At 42.4% G+C, this 22,168-nt stretch overlaps 4 protein-coding genes across 6 annotated transcripts; 2 read left to right on the forward strand and 2 right to left on the reverse strand.

Annotated features, from left to right (window-relative positions):
- The first annotated feature begins 309 nt into the window (after positions 1 to 309).
- Positions 310 to 8,286, forward strand: LOC130522320 (CD48 antigen-like). Its single transcript, XM_057026515.1, has 12 exons — positions 310 to 328; positions 731 to 794; positions 5,726 to 5,875; positions 5,957 to 6,082; positions 6,174 to 6,331; positions 6,653 to 6,737; positions 6,819 to 6,908; positions 6,984 to 7,004; positions 7,299 to 7,319; positions 7,418 to 7,444; positions 7,530 to 7,553; positions 7,632 to 8,286. The coding sequence occupies exons 2-12, from the start codon at positions 737 to 739 to the stop codon at positions 7,661 to 7,663; spliced, it is 792 nt and encodes a 263-aa protein (XP_056882495.1). The 5' UTR covers positions 310 to 328; positions 731 to 736; the 3' UTR covers positions 7,664 to 8,286.
- On the reverse strand, positions 8,285 to 12,591 carry slc19a1 (solute carrier family 19 member 1). Of its 2 annotated transcripts, XM_057026510.1 has the most exons (7): positions 12,454 to 12,524; positions 12,182 to 12,240; positions 11,340 to 11,900; positions 10,135 to 10,918; positions 9,586 to 9,778; positions 9,360 to 9,501; positions 8,285 to 9,203 (listed from the first exon to the last, which is right to left on the reverse strand). In XM_057026510.1, exons 3-7 carry the CDS (start codon positions 11,592 to 11,594, stop codon positions 9,009 to 9,011), a joined length of 1,569 nt encoding a protein of 522 aa, XP_056882490.1. In that variant the 5' UTR covers positions 11,595 to 11,900; positions 12,182 to 12,240; positions 12,454 to 12,524; the 3' UTR covers positions 8,285 to 9,008. The 2 variants fall into 2 exon arrangements, with proteins under 2 accessions (XP_056882490.1, XP_056882489.1); XM_057026509.1 differs by lacking the exon at positions 12,182 to 12,240 and having other exon boundaries at positions 12,454 to 12,591.
- A 267-nt stretch (positions 12,592 to 12,858) lies between these two features.
- Positions 12,859 to 14,609, reverse strand: LOC130522318 (C-X-C chemokine receptor type 1-like). 2 transcript variants are annotated; one of them, XM_057026512.1, is made up of 2 exons: positions 14,497 to 14,609; positions 12,859 to 14,132 (listed from the first exon to the last, which is right to left on the reverse strand). In XM_057026512.1, the coding sequence occupies exon 2, from the start codon at positions 14,128 to 14,130 to the stop codon at positions 13,072 to 13,074; it is 1,059 nt and encodes a 352-aa protein (XP_056882492.1). In that variant the 5' UTR covers positions 14,131 to 14,132; positions 14,497 to 14,609; the 3' UTR covers positions 12,859 to 13,071. The 2 variants fall into 2 exon arrangements, with proteins under 2 accessions (XP_056882492.1, XP_056882493.1); XM_057026513.1 differs by lacking the exon at positions 14,497 to 14,609 and adding an exon at positions 14,387 to 14,481.
- A 1,338-nt stretch (positions 14,610 to 15,947) lies between these two features.
- Positions 15,948 to 21,868, forward strand: arpc2 (actin related protein 2/3 complex, subunit 2). Its single transcript, XM_057026514.1, has 10 exons — positions 15,948 to 16,158; positions 17,332 to 17,366; positions 17,694 to 17,806; positions 18,692 to 18,737; positions 18,862 to 19,048; positions 19,133 to 19,226; positions 19,335 to 19,461; positions 19,548 to 19,648; positions 20,544 to 20,644; positions 21,381 to 21,868. Exons 1-10 carry the CDS (start codon positions 16,085 to 16,087, stop codon positions 21,400 to 21,402), a joined length of 900 nt encoding a protein of 299 aa, XP_056882494.1. The 5' UTR covers positions 15,948 to 16,084; the 3' UTR covers positions 21,403 to 21,868.
- The last annotated feature ends 300 nt before the right edge of the window (positions 21,869 to 22,168 follow it).

Here is a 22,168-nt window from a genome sequence, read left to right on the forward strand (position 1 = left end):
CTATTAATAAGACTCAGAATATTTCTCAAAAGTTTTAAACACGTTAAAGGAGAAGAACGTGTGTTCCCGATTTTCCGTTTCAATGAGTCAATATGCATGTATATAATTAGTTAAATATTTGGAACTATCGTCCCTTATTCAAGTAACGGCTGAAGTGAATTTAGAAACTTCTCGATTTTGTCGTCAAATAGAGGAATCTTTTTTTCTTCCTGCCATTGGGCTCCTCCCAAACATCGCGTGGTCAAGGAAGTGTTCGATATTTGTGAGTATTGTAAAACGACATCAGCGTTAGTGTGAATAGCCACAGAAATACTGTAAATTAAATAATGTACGGTTTTTATTCTTATTTATTTTTGACGAATATTACGATTTAAACTAAAATCGTAAGAACGCCGTTTTGGGGCATTTTGGTGGGGAAGTAGTCTGGCGTATCCGTTGTGTGTATTAATTCTGTTTAAGTTATCGAATCTACTTTCTAGGCGCTTTGGTTAAGGCAGCGCCACAGCTACGACGATTATTTCTCAGTTTTAAAACGAATTAACTGTTAAAACAATTAAAATAGCATTTCCGGTGTTTCCGGAAACACACGTTTGGTTTCGTTTTAGCCACGCTACCATTTTATAGCTTAGAAAGATAGCTTATAGCTTACTTTCTGATAAAAACCAACTGTCCGACGGTCGAAGAGGCGAAATCTGTGCGTTTATTAGGCTTTAAAACGTTTATTTTTCAGGGGAAAATGCAACTGTTGATGTCACTGGTATGGGCGTGGGTCCTCTTCGGTGTGGTCGAGTCTGGTGAGTCAACCCTTTCTTTTGCCATTACTGCACTTAGTTGTTTTTCTTCTTTTTAGATTTTATATATTTTGTTTTTATTTGTCGCCATTTCCTTTCTCGTTCCATAATCGCATACTCAAATGTGACGCAGTTCTCCGTCCCCACCCGTTGCCGTTTGGGTTTTACCTGCGTTATTTGTCATATGGGCGAAAACGTTTAATCTAGATAAGAGCTCAGCTAAGGCACCGTGTTTTTGTGATGGCGCTGTAAATAAGCAGCGAGGTGCTCCGGACAATGCTCGGGTGAGCATTGCTAAACACGATGGAGGGCGTTCGGCCTCCCAAACGGTAGGAACGGTTCGGCCTGAATCGGTTCTCCTCATGTGTTTGGTGTCAATATGACAATTTGTCCTCTCCGTCCTCATGTCAGCTCACAACCAGTGGATGCACTGAGGCAGGAAGTGGCAAAATGCTGCGTACAGCTAAAAATAATAATTCCGTTTTAGCAATGTCAGCAGAGCTGAATCTTCAATTAGAGTTTCCAGAAAAGAGAACCACTAAACTATACATTGCAACCCAAAAAAAGTAGATATGAGAGAAAGAAAATCGGTTGCACTCTTAAGAAAAACTATTGAACTGGAACTGTTTTACTTGCGAATCTAGCTGTGTTTCTTGGGCAGAGCCCAGAGAGAAGTTGGTATTGGTGGGATTGACCTGGCTCCAGTATGGGCGACACCAGGGGTCAGCAACCCCTGGCACTCGTGTCAGGGCCCTTCCCATCACTAATACCTAAGGGCCGTTCACCGACTGGGGAATGGTGCGTTCACAGACTGCAGTGTAGTCATTCGCAGGAGATACAGCTTTACTTTGGCTGTTTCCGGAACCACACACTCCTTCCCTATTTACTACTCACTACATGGGGGACATGGATTGAGTGAACTACGTAGCACACTCAATTTAAAGTTAGTATTCAGACAACGGCGTCATTTACGGCGCACGTAAAGTGACGTCATGGTGTCGCATAATAATTACGAACCGGTCGCCGGAAAAAGTGGCCAGGTCCATTTAATTATTTTAGCCCATCAGAAATACATTCAGCGGTCATTTGATGAAAATGCAATATTTTAACCTATTATTAACTTTATATAATAAAATGAAATATTAATGTCAATAATAATACAATAATAATTACCTATTACCTAAAATAATGAGTGTCCCTTGACATTTTCAAGCCAAGACGTGATGGAACATTCCCAAGTCATATTCCGCTGTAGTGAAAACATTTAATAAAGCAATTTTTAATCAAAAAATGGATCCAGAGCTACTTTTCATCTTTGTAAATATTCTTTTACTGAGATTCTGTCGCCTGGTGAGGAACAGACGATTCTGAAGAACAGTTTTAAGTGAGGGGCGGGGGGATCAGTGAAGATTGATTGATTTTTTTATTTTTTTTTTACACATTTATGTTGTAATATTTTAAGATGATCATATTGGACCCCTACTGAAAAAAATTCTTATTTCCAAAAATTTCATATATCAAACCGCACAGTAGAAACTGCGTTAAAAATGTATCCCGTCGGTATCACGTGATACCGTCAAGGCTGATGGGATACATTTTCCGTGTTAGGGCGCATCGCTTGTACACTACTTTTCGCAGTGCATTGTGGGATACATTGAGTGCACTACATAGGGTACAGCGATGCTCACTAACATTTCAGACACTATTTCAAAATGGCGTCCACACTCTTGAGTGCACTATGTAGGGTATGGGGGTGGTTTCGGAAACAGCCTTTGAGTGGTATGCATAGAAAACATGGTATACGCTAAAAGGACTACACAGTTAATGTGAGTCCAGTGAAAATGCTGCTATATGAATGTTAAAAACACAGTGGCAATCGTAAAAGTATTGCCATGTTGGCTTGTTTGTGCTCGCTACAGGGCCCCATGTTAGCGTTAAAGCAGTGGTTCTCAACTGGTCTGGCTTCAGGACCCACCATCACCCTTGATGACAAGCCGCGACCCAAATCAAGGAAAATTTTTAACTTCTCAAATTTATTGAATGAAAAGATCGTGCAGTTTGAATCGGAGATAGTAGAATAGAATACCACAGAATTCCAAAACCAAAATGACTTCAAGTGGTAATAATAGAGAGGGAAATATTCCCTTTGATGCTCAATTAGCTGCATTTTAATTAAATTAAAAACACTTAACTTCAGTAACTTCAGCCTTTTTTAACAGACTCAACATGCACAAACATGAAATAAAAAAGTGCAACCACTGAGCAGTAGTTTCAAAAAGAACTCAAATATGTTGCGTTCGCTGAGTACCCACTTACTGAATATATAACAATTTCCTATTAAAACTATTTAGTCACTTATTCAAGCATTAATCATAAGGCTGACATAACAATCAGAACATTTCAGTAACAGCCATTTTTAAGACTCAACAGTGCTTTTATGTACAAACATGAAATAAAAAAGTGCAACCACTGAGCAGTAGTTTCAAAAAGAACTAAAAATATATAGTTTTAGCTGAATAACCACTCACTGAATATTTAAAATTATCTAGTCACTTATTCAAGTATTAATCATAAGGCTGACATAACAATCAGACCATTTTAGTAACAATCATTTTTAATAGACTCAGTTGGGGTCTTCATGCAAAATACATGAAATAAAAAAGTGCAACTACTGAGAAATATATATATATATATATTTTAAAACAACTCAAATTATGTAGTTTTAGCAGAGAATCGTCACTCATTGAACCTCTACAATCAACACTGCACTATGAGAAAGAAATCCATTTCCTCAGGAGCAGTTTTTAATCCACAAACTCAAAATAAATTAAACAAAAAGTGCAATCCAAAATGATTCAAGTACACAAAATGAACTTTCTTCTGATTAGCTTATCAATAGGTAAATACTGAAAAACAGTGTGCTTTGAAGAAAATTAAGCAGCACTTATTTCCACCTTAGGTGTAACACTAACATCATAGACCTGAGTTTGGAGGAATTAATGGGAGAACTGGGCATGTTTTTTACTCCCTGACAAGAGTCTCAAAGTCTGGAGTTACAGTAGACAAAGCAACTCTGAGGTCATGTTCAATGTCCAGTCTGTTTCGATCTTTACTGCTCGAGTGGCAAGGGAAGGATACTCGCTCATCACAATGCTGCACCAGAAAAGGGAGAGGCTTACCTCCATGAATTTCTTTTTCAGCGTGCGGTCACATGACAGCTCCACCAGCATACTCTCTTCGTTGCTTGGCAACGTGATGCTTTCCATGTCGATTCCAAAGGGGTCGCGTATCCAGTCATCATCCCTCTGTTTCTCGGGAAAGTAGCGATTAAACCGCTCCAGAAGTTTATTCAGATGTGTCGTGATTGTTTTCGACATTGGGGAACATGTCAAGCCGGTTTTTAGAAACATGACTTGCCCATAAGGAGATCTTTTATTTGAAAGCTTGGATTTTGTCATATTGTTCAAAAATGTTGTGCCCTCTCCCCTGTACAGACACATTTAATGCATTTAACTGGTCAAACACATCCGCAAGATAAGCAACGTGTGCGAGCCACACACTCTTACTAAACAGGTCTGCAAGAGGCGAGTTGTTCTGGGCAAGAAAGGCTGCGATTTCACCTCGTAGTTCATAAAAACGGGACAGTACCTTTCCCCTCGAAAGCCAACGTACCTCGGCATGATACAACACTTGTACATGCTCACTACCAAGATCTTGGCATAGTTTTTGAAAACATCGGGTGTTCTCTGCACTCCGTTTAATGTAGTTTACCACTTGGATGACATCTTTTAATGTTCCATGAAGCACGGGTACCATATCCTTTGCTGCTAGGGCCTCCCGATGCAAAAAAACAATGGTTCCATGTTGCATTCGGAGCTTTCTCAAGTATTCTCCTCCTCCTTTGTCTTCAAGATAAGAAAATCCATATCTCATATATTCCTCGTTGTATCTGCGTTTCGCCATGCTCGACATATGTAAACAAACTTTGCAGGTCTTTTTCTATGGTGTGAAATGGCGCATGTCAACACCACCTACTGTTAAGGAGTACGAATTACACTTAGTTATTTGATTTTTTTTAGCATTTCCTTCCCCAGGCAAAGGCCCACGACCCACTGAAAACGGGTCTGCGACCCACTTTTGGGTCGCGACCCACCAGTTGAGAAACAGTGCGTTAAAGGGTTGTACCTGAGGTGCTTTCCTGGTATCTCCCCCCTGCTATCGGAACACTTTTGTCTGCTGTCTTTAGGGCTTGAATGGAGAAGCTTCCTCTTCTCAGCTGGTCCTCTAAAGGCTGAGCTGCGACCGCCTAAGACAGGATCTTGGTGAATGCAAAGCTGGGCGGAAATAATTCTTGTGACATTGCAGAAGCTTATTGAAAGAATGTCACAAAGAAGGCCTGCTGTAATCAAAGAAAAAGCTGGCCAGGGAAGTGTTCATATCTGGTCTTTTTGGGGGAGTATTCCGAATCAAAGTGTTTGCTTATTCCTTTATCCAAAATGGACTTTGAAAATTGAAAGCCAAACCGTTAAAGCTGTGTGTTTTGAAGCTTGTTGTGGACAGCAGTCAATTTAAGAGGAGCAAACAGAAGCAGATAAAGTTCACAAAAAATGGTTGTCATAATTCATAAATGATACACAGCGATGTGTCGCTTGGTTCTTGTAAACTTTACAGGCAAACTAGCTTAGCTGTAGCTCGTTAACAGCTGTTCTGAATAGTTTGTCATCCCAGTCAGGACATGATCATGTACTCAAGACAGTTATCGTTCAGCCACAGCGAGGTCCGCCTTGTCATCGGTGCCCACAGACTTTGAACAGCTATGCAGGAACAGGCTTTGTACTTTGTGCTTCATGAAAAGGTTGCCAGTGTTAAACTTAAGTGATTATCATCATATGTTGTCACCGTTATTTACAAAATATTGCTAATTTGTCCTTTAGATGATCCATTGGCCGGGAAGTTGGGCAGCGAGGTTCTCCTCAAACCGAATGCTGTCACTTCACCAATCACCAGCATCACATGGAAACAGGGCCCCAACCTCGCTGTCCAGTGGGATGGAACAGCCATTCAATACTATCGCCAATTTAGAGGTCTGTTGGACGGATCTCTGTGATATTTCCTGCCGCTCTGTAAATTGCCAGAATGGTAACAACATCTGTGTCTCCTTACAGACAGGAGCAGTCTCGATGTTGAGACTGGAATCTTGACCATCAGTAACCTGAGTTTAAGTGACAGCAACAACTACACCCCAGAAATCAACAACGTTCTCCAGAAAGAAATCGTTCTGAAGGTCTACCGTGAGTGGATGAGTCTTTTAGCACAGTCTGGTGTGTTTGTTAGGGGGTAGAAGCTTATAATGAAATGTTTGTCTGATCTTCATGGTGACAGGACCCGTCCCAACGCCCACAATTACAGTACTAACGACTCCAAATGAATACTTTGAATTGACCTGTGATGGAGACATCACGGATGCTGAACCAGTCACCTACTCTTGGACTAAAAACAAAGTGCCGCTTCTAGAAACTGAGCGAAATATAATCCAAAAGGTATTTGTGAATCTCTATCTAACATCTGTATATCAGAGCGTGAAATTCTGCATTCCGTCGTCTATACAAATATAATGGCGCTGAAGATAACATCTATAAATGATCGGTGGTTTTAGGAACAATCCTGCGATTTTTAATTAAAAAGATGAAAGGCAGGCTTAACCGTGCACGTCCTGTCACGCCAGGGACTTTGATGCGACCAGCAGCGGTGCGTTAGAGTATTGCTCTGCAGTCTTGAACAGGATGAACCCTGATTAAAGGAAAAAGTTATTCGATGTAATGAATGTGAATAAAAGTTTTGTGCGATTTCTCTTGTTATAGTGGGAGGAACGTTTTAAAACCTACACATGCACGATGTCAAATCCAGTCAGTACGATGGAGAGCGAGCCAGTCACACCAGTGCCTCGTGAGTTACAATAGTTCCCTTTTCAATTGACTTCACTTACATGTCAAAACAATGTCAAATCATTTTGTTGTCAATTTTCAGCACCCATCGGGGTGGCAATAGGTTTAGGAGTAGGGGGGGGGCTTATCGTCTTGGTCTTGGTCTTGATTATAATTCACAAAGTCTTGACAGGTGAGTAACTCCTGATTAGAATCCTCATGTGGAGTCAGTGGCAACCTGCTAACCACTGTGTTTACCCTCCCGCAGGTGTGTGGTTCTTCCAGAAAGGTGAGACTGTTTCCTCAGCTTTTCACCAAACACAAAACACACCAACACGTTCACCTGACAGCAGGTTATCCCAAACTGGAACTTCCTGCGTAGCAATTTTAAAATAACCGGCTCATTCTGGAAGCAGAAATGTCAAATCAGTGACAATAAAAGCTGCTAAATACCACAGTGGCAAGCAGAAAATTATGAAGCCACTCCTGTTCATTTTTAGATTCTTTTTTTTTTAGGTTCTTTCAGTAAAAAAACAAAAACCAATCAATTCTGAAGGCTTGCCTGTGTTTTCTGTCCCTGCAGACTCAATGTGCTGGACGCCAGGTCAGTGTCTGAGCGTAACTGCAAAACTAGCAACAGTTTTTATACTGAATGTAAAATCTATCCTCTGTTTTATCTAATTCATCCCCTTTTTGACCTAGATTTCTGGAAAAAGTCTCCAGATCAACGTAAGTCTGACTTTCTTGTCCCCCGGATCATTTGTCTTTTCTGTGAATTGATTTTCTGATGGACATCTATTTGTATTTATTCCAGCTGCCAATGCTGAGCGCAAAGAGGGTAAGATACAGTCATTTTATTACGCCTTTTCTTTGATTCACTGCTGGCCAATTGATCATTTTGTCTGTCATCTGGCAGAGGCAGAAGGGATGGCAAGGGACAACAACTGAGGATAGTCTCCAGATTCCAATGAGACAAAGTCATTGTTAGCACTGTCACCAAGATGGAATATCCTACTTTTGAAGTCAAAATGAATTGACACTAATTTAAAGTGGACAAGGCTGCAGGCGCCTGTTTTCCTGTCAGGATCAGGATTGGAAGGACTATAAGGGACGGGTTGGTGTCATCTTCTCAGCCAATAAGAAATCCCATCATACTGCGTGTTTTTGTATCCTGTGACACACTGCTTTAGTCTGACTTGTTTGCTAGCTTATTTTTTCTTCTATTTTATACTTGAGCATTCAGGTGAGGTTGAAAGTTTCAGTTTTGTTCTTGAATAGCTCTTTATTAGTTACAAGTTACACCACTGGAAGACTGGAAGTATAATCCACATTCTGTTTTTTTTCTAAATAACTGGTCATCAGATGTGTTGATGAACAAAACCTCTGCAGAGGTCTGCCCCCTTTCAGCTGTGGAAACAAACGTGCTGCAATCCACAGGCGCAGCAAACTAAACAGCCCTTTACATCTGTGACAATATAAAACAAGTTTCTGTGAAGAAGCCAACGACTTCTTCTCTTAAAACTGCTTTTGCCTAAGTGTAACATATGGGTGAATAAAAATCTGATCCAGTTTTTTTGGGGTTTATTTTTCTTTATTTAACAGCATTGAGACCTGTCAGTCTCAGCGAGTGGCATACATTCAGATTCAAGGCAGAACATTTTTTCACATTCGAAGAAATGTCTTTCATGGAGTTTCATCCATTAATACTGTGTTTCTACTCTGGATGTTCAAGCCTATTTTTGTTCAAGATGGTGTAATCTAGCGTCCGCCAAGCCGATGTTGATGTTTTGACCTCCTTAGCCCAGACCTCTGATATTTAGTCACATTTACCAACTGAATTATTCGCGATGTGTCGTACCTCAGTCACAAACCAGGGTGACTGTTGACCTCCCTCTATCCAGGAAACTTGGTGATAGAGATATCAATAAATTAATTTGGAGTAACAAAACAATTTAGAAAAATCAAAGTGCAACAAATTCTTGCATAAACCGGGGGAAATGGTCGTGTTTATTACGGAAAAATAAATGTGAGCTCTCTGTGTAAAATTAATGGTGAAGTAAGAAGCGCAAGGTCAAATTAAAGCGACAGTTTCAGTTCGTGGTCCCCGTCTGTCCTGATTCATCACTGATGGAGACAGGACCGGTCAGTGTGTATAATAATTGTATGTCCCAAGAGCAGCTTCAGGCACATCCTGAGCAAGACTGAACACTGAACAGACCTCTGCTATAGGGCACTCTCGAGTCGGTGCATCCTTCCACAGGCACCTCTTGAACCAGATGGCTCGCCACCCTTGTCAACAAGCCTGTTGGACGTCGTTGGACAAAGCCTCTGTCTCCGGGTTTGTCCCCGCCGGATGCAGTTCGACAGGCTGTCCCACGGTCTTGACTCCTTCCCTCGGCTGATTTCTGTAGTGACGGAAGATGATCACAGCGGCACCCACAAAGTACATGACGGTAAGAAGGGTGAAGTAGATGAAGTAAACCAAGAACTGTGAGGAAAAAGCAGAACAAATTGTAAATACCACATTTCTGTCGGGTTTTCTGTAAATGTTTCTTGTGTGTCACCATACTGGATAAGGTCAATAAAGGCCATTCTGATGCTAAACAAGGTCAAAGACGTTATAGTCTGAAGCCATGTTTTTTACCTGGGAGCGAACGTCCAACGCCAGGCCTCGCTTGTCAGCAAATATCAGGATAATGATGCTCTTCAGGATGGTGGCTAAAAAGGTGTTGATCCCAAACACCAAGGCACACAGCTCCTTGGTAAGGGAGGAGGCGATCTGGAAACTGAGGAGACAAAGGGAGGGAGTGAGTGTAGGTGTTTACAACCAACACAAACACAACCTTAATCACATATTAACCGACACTCACGTGGCTAAAGGCACCAGGAACTGGTAGAATCCCCTGAAGACAATGTAGGAGACATAGCAGAGCCAGATGTTGTCCGTGGTGCCCATGAGAAGAAGCAGTCCCGCCTGCACTGCTGTGATCACAGCGATGACCAGCTTGGACCACAAATCCCATCGAATTTTCACAAAGCCAGCAGCGAAGGACGTTAGCGTACCTGGCGGAGGCAGATGTCACCATGGTTCAAAATTCTGAGCCAGTCCTTCATTCAGTCTGCGTTCTTATTATCACTTCGACTCTGTGTCCATGTCTGGCCTCATCAATTATTTATTTTCTTTGATGGGCAACTTTTACTGCATGCGTGTGACGTTCAGGTTACTTGATTGTTGAAACTGGGCTCGAGAAGCAGTTTGGGTTGTTTTATGGAATCATTATTACTGAGTTTACTTGGCTCAGCAAATGGGAAACCATATTGACTTTAAATATGTTTACTTACTGACTTTTAGAAACTAGAAACAGCTGTCTTAAAATGAATATACTGTGGTTTTTGTATTGAAAATACAAATGTCTTACTCAGCAGAGTGGAAGCGGCCTCCACTGCTCCGTTGTAAACGTGCTTGTTCTCTGTCGCCAGGCCCACTTTGTTCCACAAGATATGAACGTAGAACAGCACCAGATAGTACCCCGTGGAGTTCAGAACCCACCACATGGACCAAAGTCTCAGGTTTGGCTGCTTCAGAACACCTCGCACCTCCAGCAGCATCTGGACAAACACTGAATCCTTCCAGCGAGATATAGAGCACAAGGGCGCCGCGACGGACTGTGCGTCGTCTTTCGGGTTCATGTGGTCCATTTCAGATTTGGTGGCCACTTCTGCCAGCTCCTTTTGCTCTTGGGTTTTCACCCGGTTGAAAAACAGGGAGCGTTTAGGCCAAGGGAGGCACAGAGCAAGCACCAGACCGAAGCTGACGAAGCCCAGAGAAATACTACTGAGGGTGTAGTAGGTAATGTTGCCTAAGGACAGGCACAGCTGCCCCACCACCGAGCTGGTGAACACCCCCAAGAGGACTGAGGAGCGCGAGTAACCAGCCACGCGCTGGTACTGGCCGGGTTTGACCAAGGAGAAGATGTAAGAAGAGTACGCCACACGGCAGGCCATTGTGATCCCATAGAAGAACTCTACGAACTGCATCTCCAGGAGGGTGGTGCCCAGCAGCAGAATGATCCAGATGACCACCTGACTGAGGCCCTGGATGACCAGAACTGGCTTGTAGCGCATGAGATCTGTCAGGAGGAAGGTTGGCACCAGCACCGCCATGTAGGAGTACGTGAGCACCGGTGTGATCTCATTGGTCACCTGCAAATGAAGAATGACACTTGGAGAAAATGCTATCATGACACCATTAAATTTAAAATAACCCACATCCAATCTGCTTCTCAGTACAGTTTGTCATTAAAGATAAAATTACTTCGAGGTCAGCATGAGTTATCATTCAGATCCAGCTGTGATCTCAATGGAGGAGATAAATTTAAAGAAAACAAAATGTATACCTAAAAAAAATAAACTACTGGTAATAACTGATGCCAAGATGAGGCTACGTCTCCACGGGGTTATTACAATGACCCAGTTTAGAGGAATTTGAACTTTGACCAGTTTTAAGACGGCTTAGCAACCTCCCTGTGGTGGCTTTTAAAGTCTCCATTAGGAGTTATTTTATTAACTTTACACAAAGAGAAACAAACCTGCCTAAAATCATTCAGCAGCAGACACCACTAACCTGTTCCCTGGTGAAGTTCTTCTCCGAGCTAAGAAGATACGGCGTGATGAAGGGCTCTCCTGGCTTTAACGATGACATAAATCCATAGAAACACAGGAACACAACAGCCCAGTTCACCTTTCTGGACCCACTTGGTTCCACCTGAAGACTGTCTGAGGGACACCCTGCCGTCCCTGCATCTTCTTGCAAATCCTTTTTTTCACGTCCCTTTCGGTCCATCTCGTCGCCAGTTCCTGCCGAGTCCTCGGCTTCCATCCTGTCAAATGATCACTCAGCGTTCTCCTCCGGCAGGTTACCAAGTTTTTGTATGTGTGCAGCAAACACCCGCCCAGTCAAATCAGACTGTTGGGGACCCAAGCGGTGATCTGGTCTCAACCTGTGCGCCCCTCCGTGCCAGAGCCCACTCAAATATTGACAAGCGCAGCATTTAACAGGTTGATGACAATATAGTTGGACAACTGCACGCAACCATTCCCACGGGTGAGAAAAGGTTAACCTTTGCCCCAGTCCACATTGAGGTTTGCTGAATGTAAGCTATCCGGAGCCTGGTGTCATGGTAACCTGGAAAGATAACAACGTTAACTCTTATTGACGAATATTTTGTCAAATGGTGGCTTATAATTAACCACTGCACTCTCGCTGTTTTGCTAGACTCAGCACTGATCATATAGTGATCCTGGTGACACGTGCAAACCGTTGCATATTTACTGGAAATATTTCTTTCGTCCATGCAGAATAAGGCGGAGATGATGCGTGCAAACGGGGAAAGTTATTGCATAATATGGAGCTGACTTTTGAAAACAAGGCAAGCAGGCAACAAAAGCCTCACTCCGTTAGCATACCAGTGCTTCCAGTGACACGTAGCCTCCGACTAAACCCGTGCTGGATCCCAGGGCTGCATCTACGACATATGCGTAAAAGTTAAACATTTACTGCACAATTAACCTGCTAGCACGCTGGCTATCGTCTTGTAAAATATAGAAACAGATGCACTTGCCAAGAGACGCATAGCAAAAACATATTCAGAGAGAATGTCTGACATCCTCCGCACCAAACAAAGATAAAAGGGCACAGTTTGATTTTATAACGACTTTATCATGACAAAAGAAGTTACCTCGTGCAGCTCCTCAAACCACTGCGATTCAGCGAGGAAACCAAGCTGTCGCCGCTTTGCATTCCGGGAAATGAAGTCCGAGTAATGGAACGCGTTCAATATTAACGAGGCCTGATTTATATTTTGTTCCAACACTTTTCACGGAGCGCCATGTGGCCCGCGTCTGCCATCAGTTGGACAAATTGTGATACTGCTGTTCATCAACATTTCACGCACAGATGGATGGATGGATAGAGTCATGTGTTATTTTTAAATTGATTTATTTCTCTGGTACAAATGAAACAATAACACAAACATTTCCAGTTCAATGTTTAAGTATAAAAAAGAAACTAGGCAGTGTGAACCAATCTTTCCAAAAAAATCGAGATACAGTATTTTTTTAACGGCCGATTAATTAAGCATTACTTCCATTTGATGAACCACGATTTCTTTAGTTCTTCCATCAATTTAAAACTTTGGCAAGTCTTACCGTGGCCCAAACTACAATCACTATGCAGAGCTGAGCATTATGAACATGATAAATGTCCGCACATTAAGCTAACTTTAATAGCAACAGCATGTTGAGATGGCACTGAGATTGAAATGATTTGATAGGTGTGAAGCAACACAGTCTGGGCTTTAGACAAGAGCCCCGTTGCCCTCTGATGTCTGGGATGTCGACCGGCTGATCGTCCTCTCCTGTCGGACTTTCCTTCGGACAAGATGGGACATATTATTCCTGAACTTCTGCCCGACAAAAGCGTAGAGGACCGGATTGATGCAGCTGTGGAACAGAGCCAGGCTGGAGGTTACATCCAGCGCCGTGGTCACGGCCCTCCTCACACCGCAGTCAAAGGGTATCAGATCAGTCCTCAAGGCGGTGTCCACCATCAGCGTTATGTGATAAGGCGCCCAAAGGAGCAAAAACGCGACGACCACAGAAATGATCACTTTCATGGCCTTGTGCTTCTGGAAACCTCGAGTGCGCAGCAGCCTCACGACGACGATGCTGTAGCACGTGATCATGACAGCCAGGGGCAGGAAGAACCCAAAAATGTGGAGAAACAGTCGAGTAGCAATCCTCCACGAGGTGGCGCTGCCCACGTCAAAGTCTTTTGAGCAAATCATCCTTTGTGGGTCCGATTCTAGTGTGTCTGTGTCACTGAAGAGGGCGGGAAGAGAGAGGGCGCTCCCGAGGGCCCACACTGCAACGCAGAGGACCCAGGTGCAGAGTCTCTGTCGGCTCTTGAGATTCTCATTGGCTCTCACGATCACAAGGTACCGATCGACGCTAATGCAGGACAAGAAGAGGATGCTGGTGTAGAAGTTGGCTTCAATGATAAGGGTGAGAAACCTGCACATGACGCTTCCAAAGATCCATCCTTTGACCAGTGCCACAGCCAAAAATGGGATGGTCAGCGCCATCAGACCATCTGCTACGGTCAGATGGAACAGGTAGATATCGGATGGGGTCAGCATCCGTCTGTGGGCAAAGATCACCCATCCTACAATCAGGTTTCCAGTTATGGCAAGAAAGAAGATGATTATGAGGAGGAAACATGTGGTCAGAGCAGCTGTGGGACCCATCAGTTCTACCTCACAGGTCAGCGTCTTTGGGTCCACCACATAGGGGGTGTGGCTGCTGTAGATGGTGTCATTGTTTGAGAAGTAGTCCTCAAAGTCGAAAGTGAATGACATGTCTGAATGAGGAAACAAAGTTGTACAAAGACAAACATTAGACAACTAGGAAGACTGGATCCCAAAATCCATTAGGGAAAGGTTAGATTTTCTGATTTCATGAAGTTAATCTCAGAATGTTGAAAAGCACTAAACTATTTGATTCCCTCCCTGAAATACTCTGAAATTCAATCGGCTAACCAATAAATTTGTAATGTTTGCAATTCGACTCTTAACACAAATTGATGAATTCTAACTTTTGCAATCTGATACAAACCTCATAAATCTCATCCGACAGCTGAAGCTGGTCGGTAATACAATGGTCTTATTTTGAAATAAAGCAAGTATACTGATGTTCTTCTTCAGTAACCTAACTCAGATACTCACCCTCGTCTCTGCTCCGCTGTGGCTTTGATTAAGACAGTTTTACACAGAAATGAGCATCCCTTTATGTGTGGATCCTGTTTATGATGTCGTATGTACCCAATATTTCATTTCCTTCCTGAGGATGTTGACATGTTCAAAAGGTTGCAATAGCATATTACAACACGGGAGGACAAATCACAGAGGATTTCAAATATTCTCCATCTATGGACTAGGACAAATAACTATTTTAAAATAAAATGTCAATTATTTTAGCTTTCTGAGACTCTCAATAACCTAATAAAGATAAACCAAATATCTAAATATCTCTCTGCCATCAGCTCCAAGACAGTAGTCAAGGAAAGATTACATCAACACAATTGCATTATTCAGAACTGAACACCATACCTGAAAAATTACACCATAACACAGGATGAGATCAGTTTAATCACAGTGGAGAAATTACTGTAAAAGCAGTTTGAAAAACAATTAAAGAACGAGATCAAATAATAGAAGCAGTATAAACACAAAATTGATGGATGGATGGATGGATGGATGGATGGATGATGGATGGACGGACAGACGGATGGACAGACGGATGGATGGACTTGACTGAGTCATGTTGTCGTCAGATTTATGTGGTTGGGTGTTCTTTTTTTACAAAGGGTGAAACTTTTGGGAAATGAAATATTTTGTTCCTTCTCGTGATGTTGCAATGTTCCAGGGCTGTTCTGTTTTTGTGTTCTCACGCCCTAAGGTTTGAAATAAGATTCAGGTTTTATTGTAAAGCTCATTGCTCTGAGACGTTGATAAAGTCACACTTAGAAAGAAAAAATGTGGTTAATGAAAAGGGACAAAGTGGAGTCCTCCATCTCTTCAAATGTTTTTCCTTTATCTCCCCATTTGTCTCCATAAATAACACAAATAACTCTCAGCTTCACTCTAAACCATGTTGATTCTGATCCATCAGCACTGCAACACAAAGGCTCCACAGGGACCTGTGACAGTATGTTGAAAAGAACTGCGCATAATTTATTAAAAAACCTTTTTTTTAAAACGGTGTATTTTTTTAAGCCTGAAATATAATTACAAAATCTATAACAAACAATTATTTTCCTGTCATCACCTGCTTTGATTTCTTGAATAAACTAACTTGTTTTCTTCCTTTAAAAAAAATAAAACGACTGAAAATACTAGTTCAACGGCTGCGCTGGGAAACATGCCAAAATAACTCATTATCGTACCACTGCAAAGGAGATTATGAATTCTATTGGTTAGTTGACTGGTTGAAAACACGTTATCTTTGGGTAAACGTTTGTTATTTGGCTTTTTAAAAAACACAACAACAAAGCTAAATGCTGCATTTATAAGCCCACCGGAGTGGTATATTTCTATTTACATACACACTTATGACATATATATTTATCTCTCAGGCAGCGTTGTGGCCAGCTTCATCTCATGGGGTCTTCAGTTGAAAGTACGCGGAAGTGACAGGCGGAAGTAGCCCCGGCGGAAGCGGTCTGGTCAGCTAAGGGAGGAAGCAATTGCTGAATTTTCATTTTGTCGCATAGGAGTTGATTCCCCCCTTTCTTTGACACCGGCTCCAGCTGCGATGATCCTGTTAGAAATCAATAACCGCATTATAGAAGAGACGCTGTCGCTAAAATTCGACGGCGCATCCAACGGGTGAGAAATCATTGTTGCACCTGGCTAGCATTGCTAACTCAAACTAGCTTCCCTTCAAACGATGGAATGAAGATCAGAGTCACAATTACTCAAACATGGGATGTTCTAAATGCAATTTATAGACATTTGCATGTATATATGCATACATTAACTAAGCTTCTGTTTTTGTTTTCGAAAAATTAAAATTTAGATCACGGATTACTATTCCGTACGGCCGTGACTGGGTGTCGTAAAGCTAGGGTGTGTCTACATTGTCCGTTCGACACAAAAACGGATATCTAAACGAATTTATGATTCTTGATAGTGTTTATTCTGAAGTTGACATAAAGAAACCCACATATTTCTGAGTTAAGCGCATTACCAAAATCGCACCTTAAATGTTTTTTGAAGATATTCGATGTTCCATGTTTAAAATGATAGCTGTGGCTAGCTTTTCCTTGCATTTAGGACATTACAAAAAGTTACATGTTTGTGCTACAACTTGGGTTGATTTTGGTCAAGGCATATAATCAGTAGGAATACGTATATCTTTGAAAGGGCAAGGATGTCAGTGGCAGCACTATTAAAAGTGTGATACCTCCCAAATCACTTTACAACATCTAATGTAAATGTGAAAACTTCGCTTTCCTAGTCTACGTGTGAAACAGCTGCGACGTGCTATCTCGGTGTCTCACCCACTTCCGCATTTTTGGAAGCATGCTGGGTCAAGTCTGTTTCCAGTAAGCAGCCAGCAGCAGCTCCTTTCTCCATGCACAATATGCCATTTTAACAAACTGCGCAAAAATTCATGACATTTGGCCGTTTGTGAATTTTCCTTAGCTTCCAGTTCCTATGTGAGTCAAGTAAACAAATCACTACTGATATAGTGTTGGGTTTTAAGCGGATGTGAAAATCACAAGTACATTTTGTGTGTCTTAGATTGATCTATAGGAAATACTTTCTAGAAATTGTCAAATCCTATTTTAAAAGCATTCCACTTCCATACAGCAGCCAAAGCGCATGTGCTTACATGTCAGGAAAACAAACTTTGGATCAGAAAAAACGTATTTCTAATACAGTGAAGTTATTTCTTCTTACATTGGCGACAAGATGTGTTGAGATCAATTAACCACATGCAAGTTTACATTATTTCATTCTTGACATTTTGTGATTTTTACATATTTATTTTTGCAGAACTAAGCCAGAGGCTGTTGATGTGACATTTGCAGGTGAGAAAAAACAAATCTGGAGAGTTGCATCTATATAGGTTAATTTGAACCTATTGCACTTATGTCTGAAAGCTTGTTTTGAAATGTTTATTGAAAATACTGAGGCTTCATATTAGAGGGGGTAGTATCTTCCAACCCTGCCAGTAATCACTGCTGGGTAATACACAGTATTATATCCCTAGTGTCAGTTTGACTGAAATAAGCTCATGGTTGTGACGGGAATCCAGGTTGTGAATTAGTATGATGCATTTTTATTTATACTTAACGTCAGTAACATAATGATTCATGTGTTGTTGCTCATTTGTCACCTGTTCATCTCTGCCACAGATTTTGATGGCGTCTTGTATCACATCTCCAACCCCAATGGGGATAAAACTAAAGTGATGGTTAGCATCTCCCTGAAGTTCTACAAGGAGCTGCAGGAGCATGGAGCTGACGAGGTGAGGCGCACAATCAAATGTGGCCTGTGGGGTGGAAAATAAGCCCGACCCACTATTGTGTCTCCGTGGTTTCAAATTTTAAGCCATCTCTGGCATCATATTTATATTTTTCTGTAAGAATCAAAACAGAATGATGTCATGATGATGCCTGCACACACCCTGAAGCACCGCAAGGCCTGTGTTGCCTTGTAAGGGAAGGAGCAGCTGCTGAGGCTCATAGTGGTAACAGGAAGTGAGTTTGGGTGAGGAAGTGTGCTGTTTGTGAACAGCAGAAGCTGCATATGAATGACCTGGCTTCCATCCAGCCTCGTAGCAGCGTCTCATTGAAAGGTTAAATATTTCAGCAGTGTCAGTTCTCCAAACTAAAATGTATATTTGCAAAGCCTTTTATGATCAATTTGTAGATATTTTTAAAAAAAACTTTTTGCTAACACAGGCTGTTCAAATTGAAATGTGCCAGACTTAAAAACATATGTCCACTGTCAGTGGTGACATTTGTTGAGGTGTCACGGACATATTTTGAATTCAGTCTGCTTGTTGTTGTGAGCCTGCTTCATTCCTGAGTGAAGGGTATCTATTATAACCCCCAGTGATAACAGGTTATAACCTCCCTTTCTTTTCCATCAAGTTGCTGGCTTTTTGCATGTAAAATAAAGCCCATCCTAAAATATACATCAAACTGAATTATATTCTGAGACAATGTAAAAGAAAAAAATCGACTGTAGGCATCCCCATGACTTCAACTGACCGTTGGAGGCATTATCAGCCTATAAAGGTAGTCTAAGATAAGAGTCATTATGTAACGACATAAAATCTGAGACACACAACAGTAATTATGTTTAGAAAAATCTGACCACAAGTACGTTTTGCTTTTTTACATTTCAGTTACTCAAGAGGCTGTATGGGAATTTCCTGGTTCCAGCAGAGGCTGGTGAGTATTCTCAATCCCAGTCTCCTGGATGTCATTCCATGTTTCTGCATTTGCTCTTCTGTGGTCAACTGCAGTGTATGTAAATATATATGCAGATGACTATATAACCTTTTACTCTGAATAGGCTATAATGTATCCCTCCTCTACGACCTGGAGGCCCTGCCAGCCAACAAAGATGCGGCTGTCCACCAGGCAGGGATGCTGAAAAGGAACTGTTTTGCCTCTGTGTTTGAAAAGTATTTCAAGTTCCAGGAAGAGGGTAAAGAGGGCGAGCAGAGGGCAGTGGTCCACTACAGAGACGATGAGTCCATGTACGTGTAGCTGCGAGCGCACCGGGATCGCACGCTCGCTTCTGTTGTCATTCTAATGTGACTTGAATCCCTCTGGTTTGTCAGGTATGTGGAAGCCAAGAAAGACAGAGTGACTGTGGTCTTCAGCACGGTGTTTAAAGACGATGACGACGTCATCATTGGCAAAGTTTTCATGCAGGTGAGGAGGTGGTCAGACATGTGCTGACGAAATTCTCTTCTTGTCCTCCGCCTGCTTTAAACTCCCCAATTATGCCAGTATGTGATGTTAAGCGTTATCTGTTTGTAGGAATTCAAAGAGGGGCGACGAGCCAGCCACACCGCCCCGCAGGTGTTGTTCAGCCACAGGGAGCCCCCGCTGGAGCTGAAGGACACGGACGCCGCTGTCGGGGACAACATCGGATACATCACCTTTGGTGAGATCCCGTGATTTTTGTTTTGTTGATCTTTAATCTTCATTTTTTTTGTGGTTAATCGTCATGCTGATGCCTCGTGGTTTCAGTCCTGTTCCCTCGTCACACCAATGCCAATGCCAGAGACAACACCATCAACCTCATTCACACCTTCAGGGACTACCTGCACTACCACATAAAGTGCTCCAAGGTCAGCCCAACACACACACTATCACAACCAGTCACAACGGGTACTTGACACTCCAATAAATGAATAATTGTGTCGAGCCAACCTCAACTGGACAACTGAAGTGCATGTAAACGCGTTGGATGTGCAGTCATTGTGATGGGATATCGTTATGTTCCTGTATGTTTATGCCCTAAATGGATTTACCTACAACATGGATAAAAAGCTGTCCAATTATACGACTATCCACCTTTCTGTTGTTCAAAATGCTGGTCTTTAGCCTGACTCTGTTGCTTGTGAACTGGGTCAAGGGACGACAGGACCTTCATGTCCAGCTCTGAGTATAGCTCGTTGAAGCTATGAACATACTCAGCGTTGCCTTTTGAAATGGATCCACCACAACAACAACATCGCAATCCAGATCTTCACAGATTGGTCTTCAGCTTGAGACTAATCTCTCAGGTCTGACTGGCTTTGCAAATATGCAGCAGCCATGTGTGGAACTCTTAATTTGACGGTGGCATTTTGATGATGGTCTGTTTCACTCACCACTTAAAGACTTAAAACCACAGTTGTCATAATGGTCTGGCTTTCTGAAGCTCTTGCAGGTTTTTCTGGTGAACTGTAAACCCTGAGCAGTTGTAAACCCTAATCAAGTAGCTGATCAGATGACTAACATTTCAGAGGAAGCCTGCGGCTCCTGCGCTGTGTCGCAAGTGTCTGGTAAGCAGACCGCAGATAATGTAGTTGGCTGTCAGGTTTGTTTCCCCCGAGACAATAGGAGCCTGTGTGAGTGACAGCCATGGGCGGGTTTCGCTTGCCAACACACAGCTTATCGTCCCGCTATGTTCTTGTACCTGATTTTGCTGCACCTGTCAGCAATTATCCACATCTGACAAGCATCTTTTTTATCCCCAAGGCCTACATCCACACACGTATGAGGGCCAAGACATCCGACTTCCTCAAAGTGTTGAACCGAGCTCGACCCGACGCAGAGAAGAAAGAGATGAAGACCATCTCGTAAGTAGCTGCCCATACCACTGTAAACTGCAAATTAGTGCGTGCTTTTGGTTCCAAGGCATCGGTGTCAGACTGGCACCCTCCCACCCTGAGACGACATCGCTTCGTTCTGACGACATATGTTTGGCCACATACATGCAAACTTCAACGCGACGGGTGTGTCGAGACAGCAGGATGGCAATTAAAGTCGGTCTTGGGGCCAAATCCGATGCACGTCTCTTTATCTTTGTGTGTTTTTGGGGCGTGTGGCTCTGCCTCCTGACTGCAGAGTGTCTGTGGAGTGACTCAGAAAGGAATGCATTTTTACAGTTCTCTGCTTTGTTCAGTCCTCCCAGTTTTTAGCCTTTTTATCTGTGATTGGGGGGAAATGTATTCCTCTGAACACCGCGAGCAGGTGTTCTAGACTTAAGGACGCCGCGCAGCTGCGCACACATGAAACATGTTGTTAAAGAGAACAAGCCTCTCTGTGCTGTCGTCGTGACCTGGCTCCTGTCCAAACACAACCACATTCCACGTCGCGGTATCAGCGGTTCATTAGATTTATCCCGAGCAGATTGGTTGTCTGTATACTTCGCCGCCAGTTTGATGCAAACAAGCGGTACACCCTGCCCAGACGCATCTATTGATACAGCAAAAGCAACTGTTATACGGTGGGAATGATTGTGCACAGCCGAGCAGGCGTTTTGTCTAACGAGGACTTAATCGACTTAATGGTTTTTTTATATTTTCCTTCCAGTGGAAAGACCTTCTCCCGCTGAGGCCGACTCCAACCATTCAAATTTCAAAGCCCCTTATGGAAACGCCAAAATGCGCTACACTGAGACTTGACTCCTCTTGTGACTGGACTCGAGGACCCCCCCCCACCATTCAACTTCCAAAAAACCCCCTTGTCTTTTTGTTTTGTTTTGTTTTTTTTATTTTGTTTTTTTTAAAGACAAAAATCATTGTTGGTTGTGGAAGGCCGTGGCTCAAGGTGGATAAAACTGGGCATTCCTTGCTTTGCATAGTAAAGAGAATTATTAGTCCTCTAAAAATAAATATATATTATGAGAAAAATCTGAATTTTTGATACGATATCTTTCCATATGGTACTCCTGCTTGCCCCTCTTCTCAAACTATCCGAGTGCCGGATGATTTCGGACCTTTGTTTCTCCCTCTCTGTGCTTTCTTGTCGTCTGTACCGTCATCATTTGGAAAACAAAATAAAGTCAAACAATCACCAAATGGCCCCCCCGTCTCACTTTTATCTCAATGGTTTTACCATTCGATGTCAAGCAGTCATAAATTTCTGGTTTCCTTTGTACAGTGACAGGTGCTACAAACATCAAGCTTTTTATGTTTCTGGGGTCAGAATAAATAATTACTACTGATATGACATCAGCACATTAACTACACTGCCCCCGCAGCCATAAGATACGTAAATATTGGTGTGTGTGTGTGTGTGTGTGTGCTGTAACAGTGCTCCATTGTGTTTCTACAGGGGCCCAAAGTGGAACACTTTGCAGTAATAACAGTTTAAAATGT

The sequence above is a fragment of the Takifugu flavidus genome, chromosome 3 (assembly GCF_003711565.1).
Source record: "Takifugu flavidus isolate HTHZ2018 chromosome 3, ASM371156v2, whole genome shotgun sequence".
Taxonomy (NCBI): domain Eukaryota; kingdom Metazoa; phylum Chordata; class Actinopteri; order Tetraodontiformes; family Tetraodontidae; genus Takifugu; species Takifugu flavidus.

Bases quoted from the DNA above. Each gene is read 5' to 3' on its own strand.
- slc19a1 (XM_057026509.1), bottom strand. From the start codon at position 11,594: ATGGAAGCCGAGGACTCGGCAGGAACTGGCGACGAGATGGACCGAAAG. The intron at 9,502-9,585 runs GTGAGTGTCGGT...TTGTCTCCTCAG, and splicing joins TTCCTGGTGCCTTTAGCCAC to TTTCCAGATCGCCTCCTCCC. The intron at 9,204-9,359 runs GTAAAAAACATG...TTTTCCTCACAG, and splicing joins CGTTGGACGTTCGCTCCCAG to TTCTTGGTTTACTTCATCTA.
- arpc2 (XM_057026514.1), top strand. From the start codon at position 16,085: ATGATCCTGTTAGAAATCAATAACCGCATTATAGAAGAGACGCTGTCG. The intron at 18,738-18,861 runs GTGAGTATTCTC...TACTCTGAATAG, and splicing joins CCTGGTTCCAGCAGAGGCTG to GCTATAATGTATCCCTCCTC. The intron at 19,049-19,132 runs GTACGTGTAGCT...CTGGTTTGTCAG, and splicing joins TACAGAGACGATGAGTCCAT to GTATGTGGAAGCCAAGAAAG.
- LOC130522318 (XM_057026512.1), bottom strand. From the start codon at position 14,130: ATGTCATTCACTTTCGACTTTGAGGACTACTTCTCAAACAATGACACC.
- LOC130522320 (XM_057026515.1), top strand. From the start codon at position 737: ATGCAACTGTTGATGTCACTGGTATGGGCGTGGGTCCTCTTCGGTGTG. The intron at 795-5,725 runs GTGAGTCAACCC...TTTGTCCTTTAG, and splicing joins CTTCGGTGTGGTCGAGTCTG to ATGATCCATTGGCCGGGAAG. The intron at 7,005-7,298 runs GTGAGACTGTTT...CTGTCCCTGCAG, and splicing joins TGTGTGGTTCTTCCAGAAAG to ACTCAATGTGCTGGACGCCA.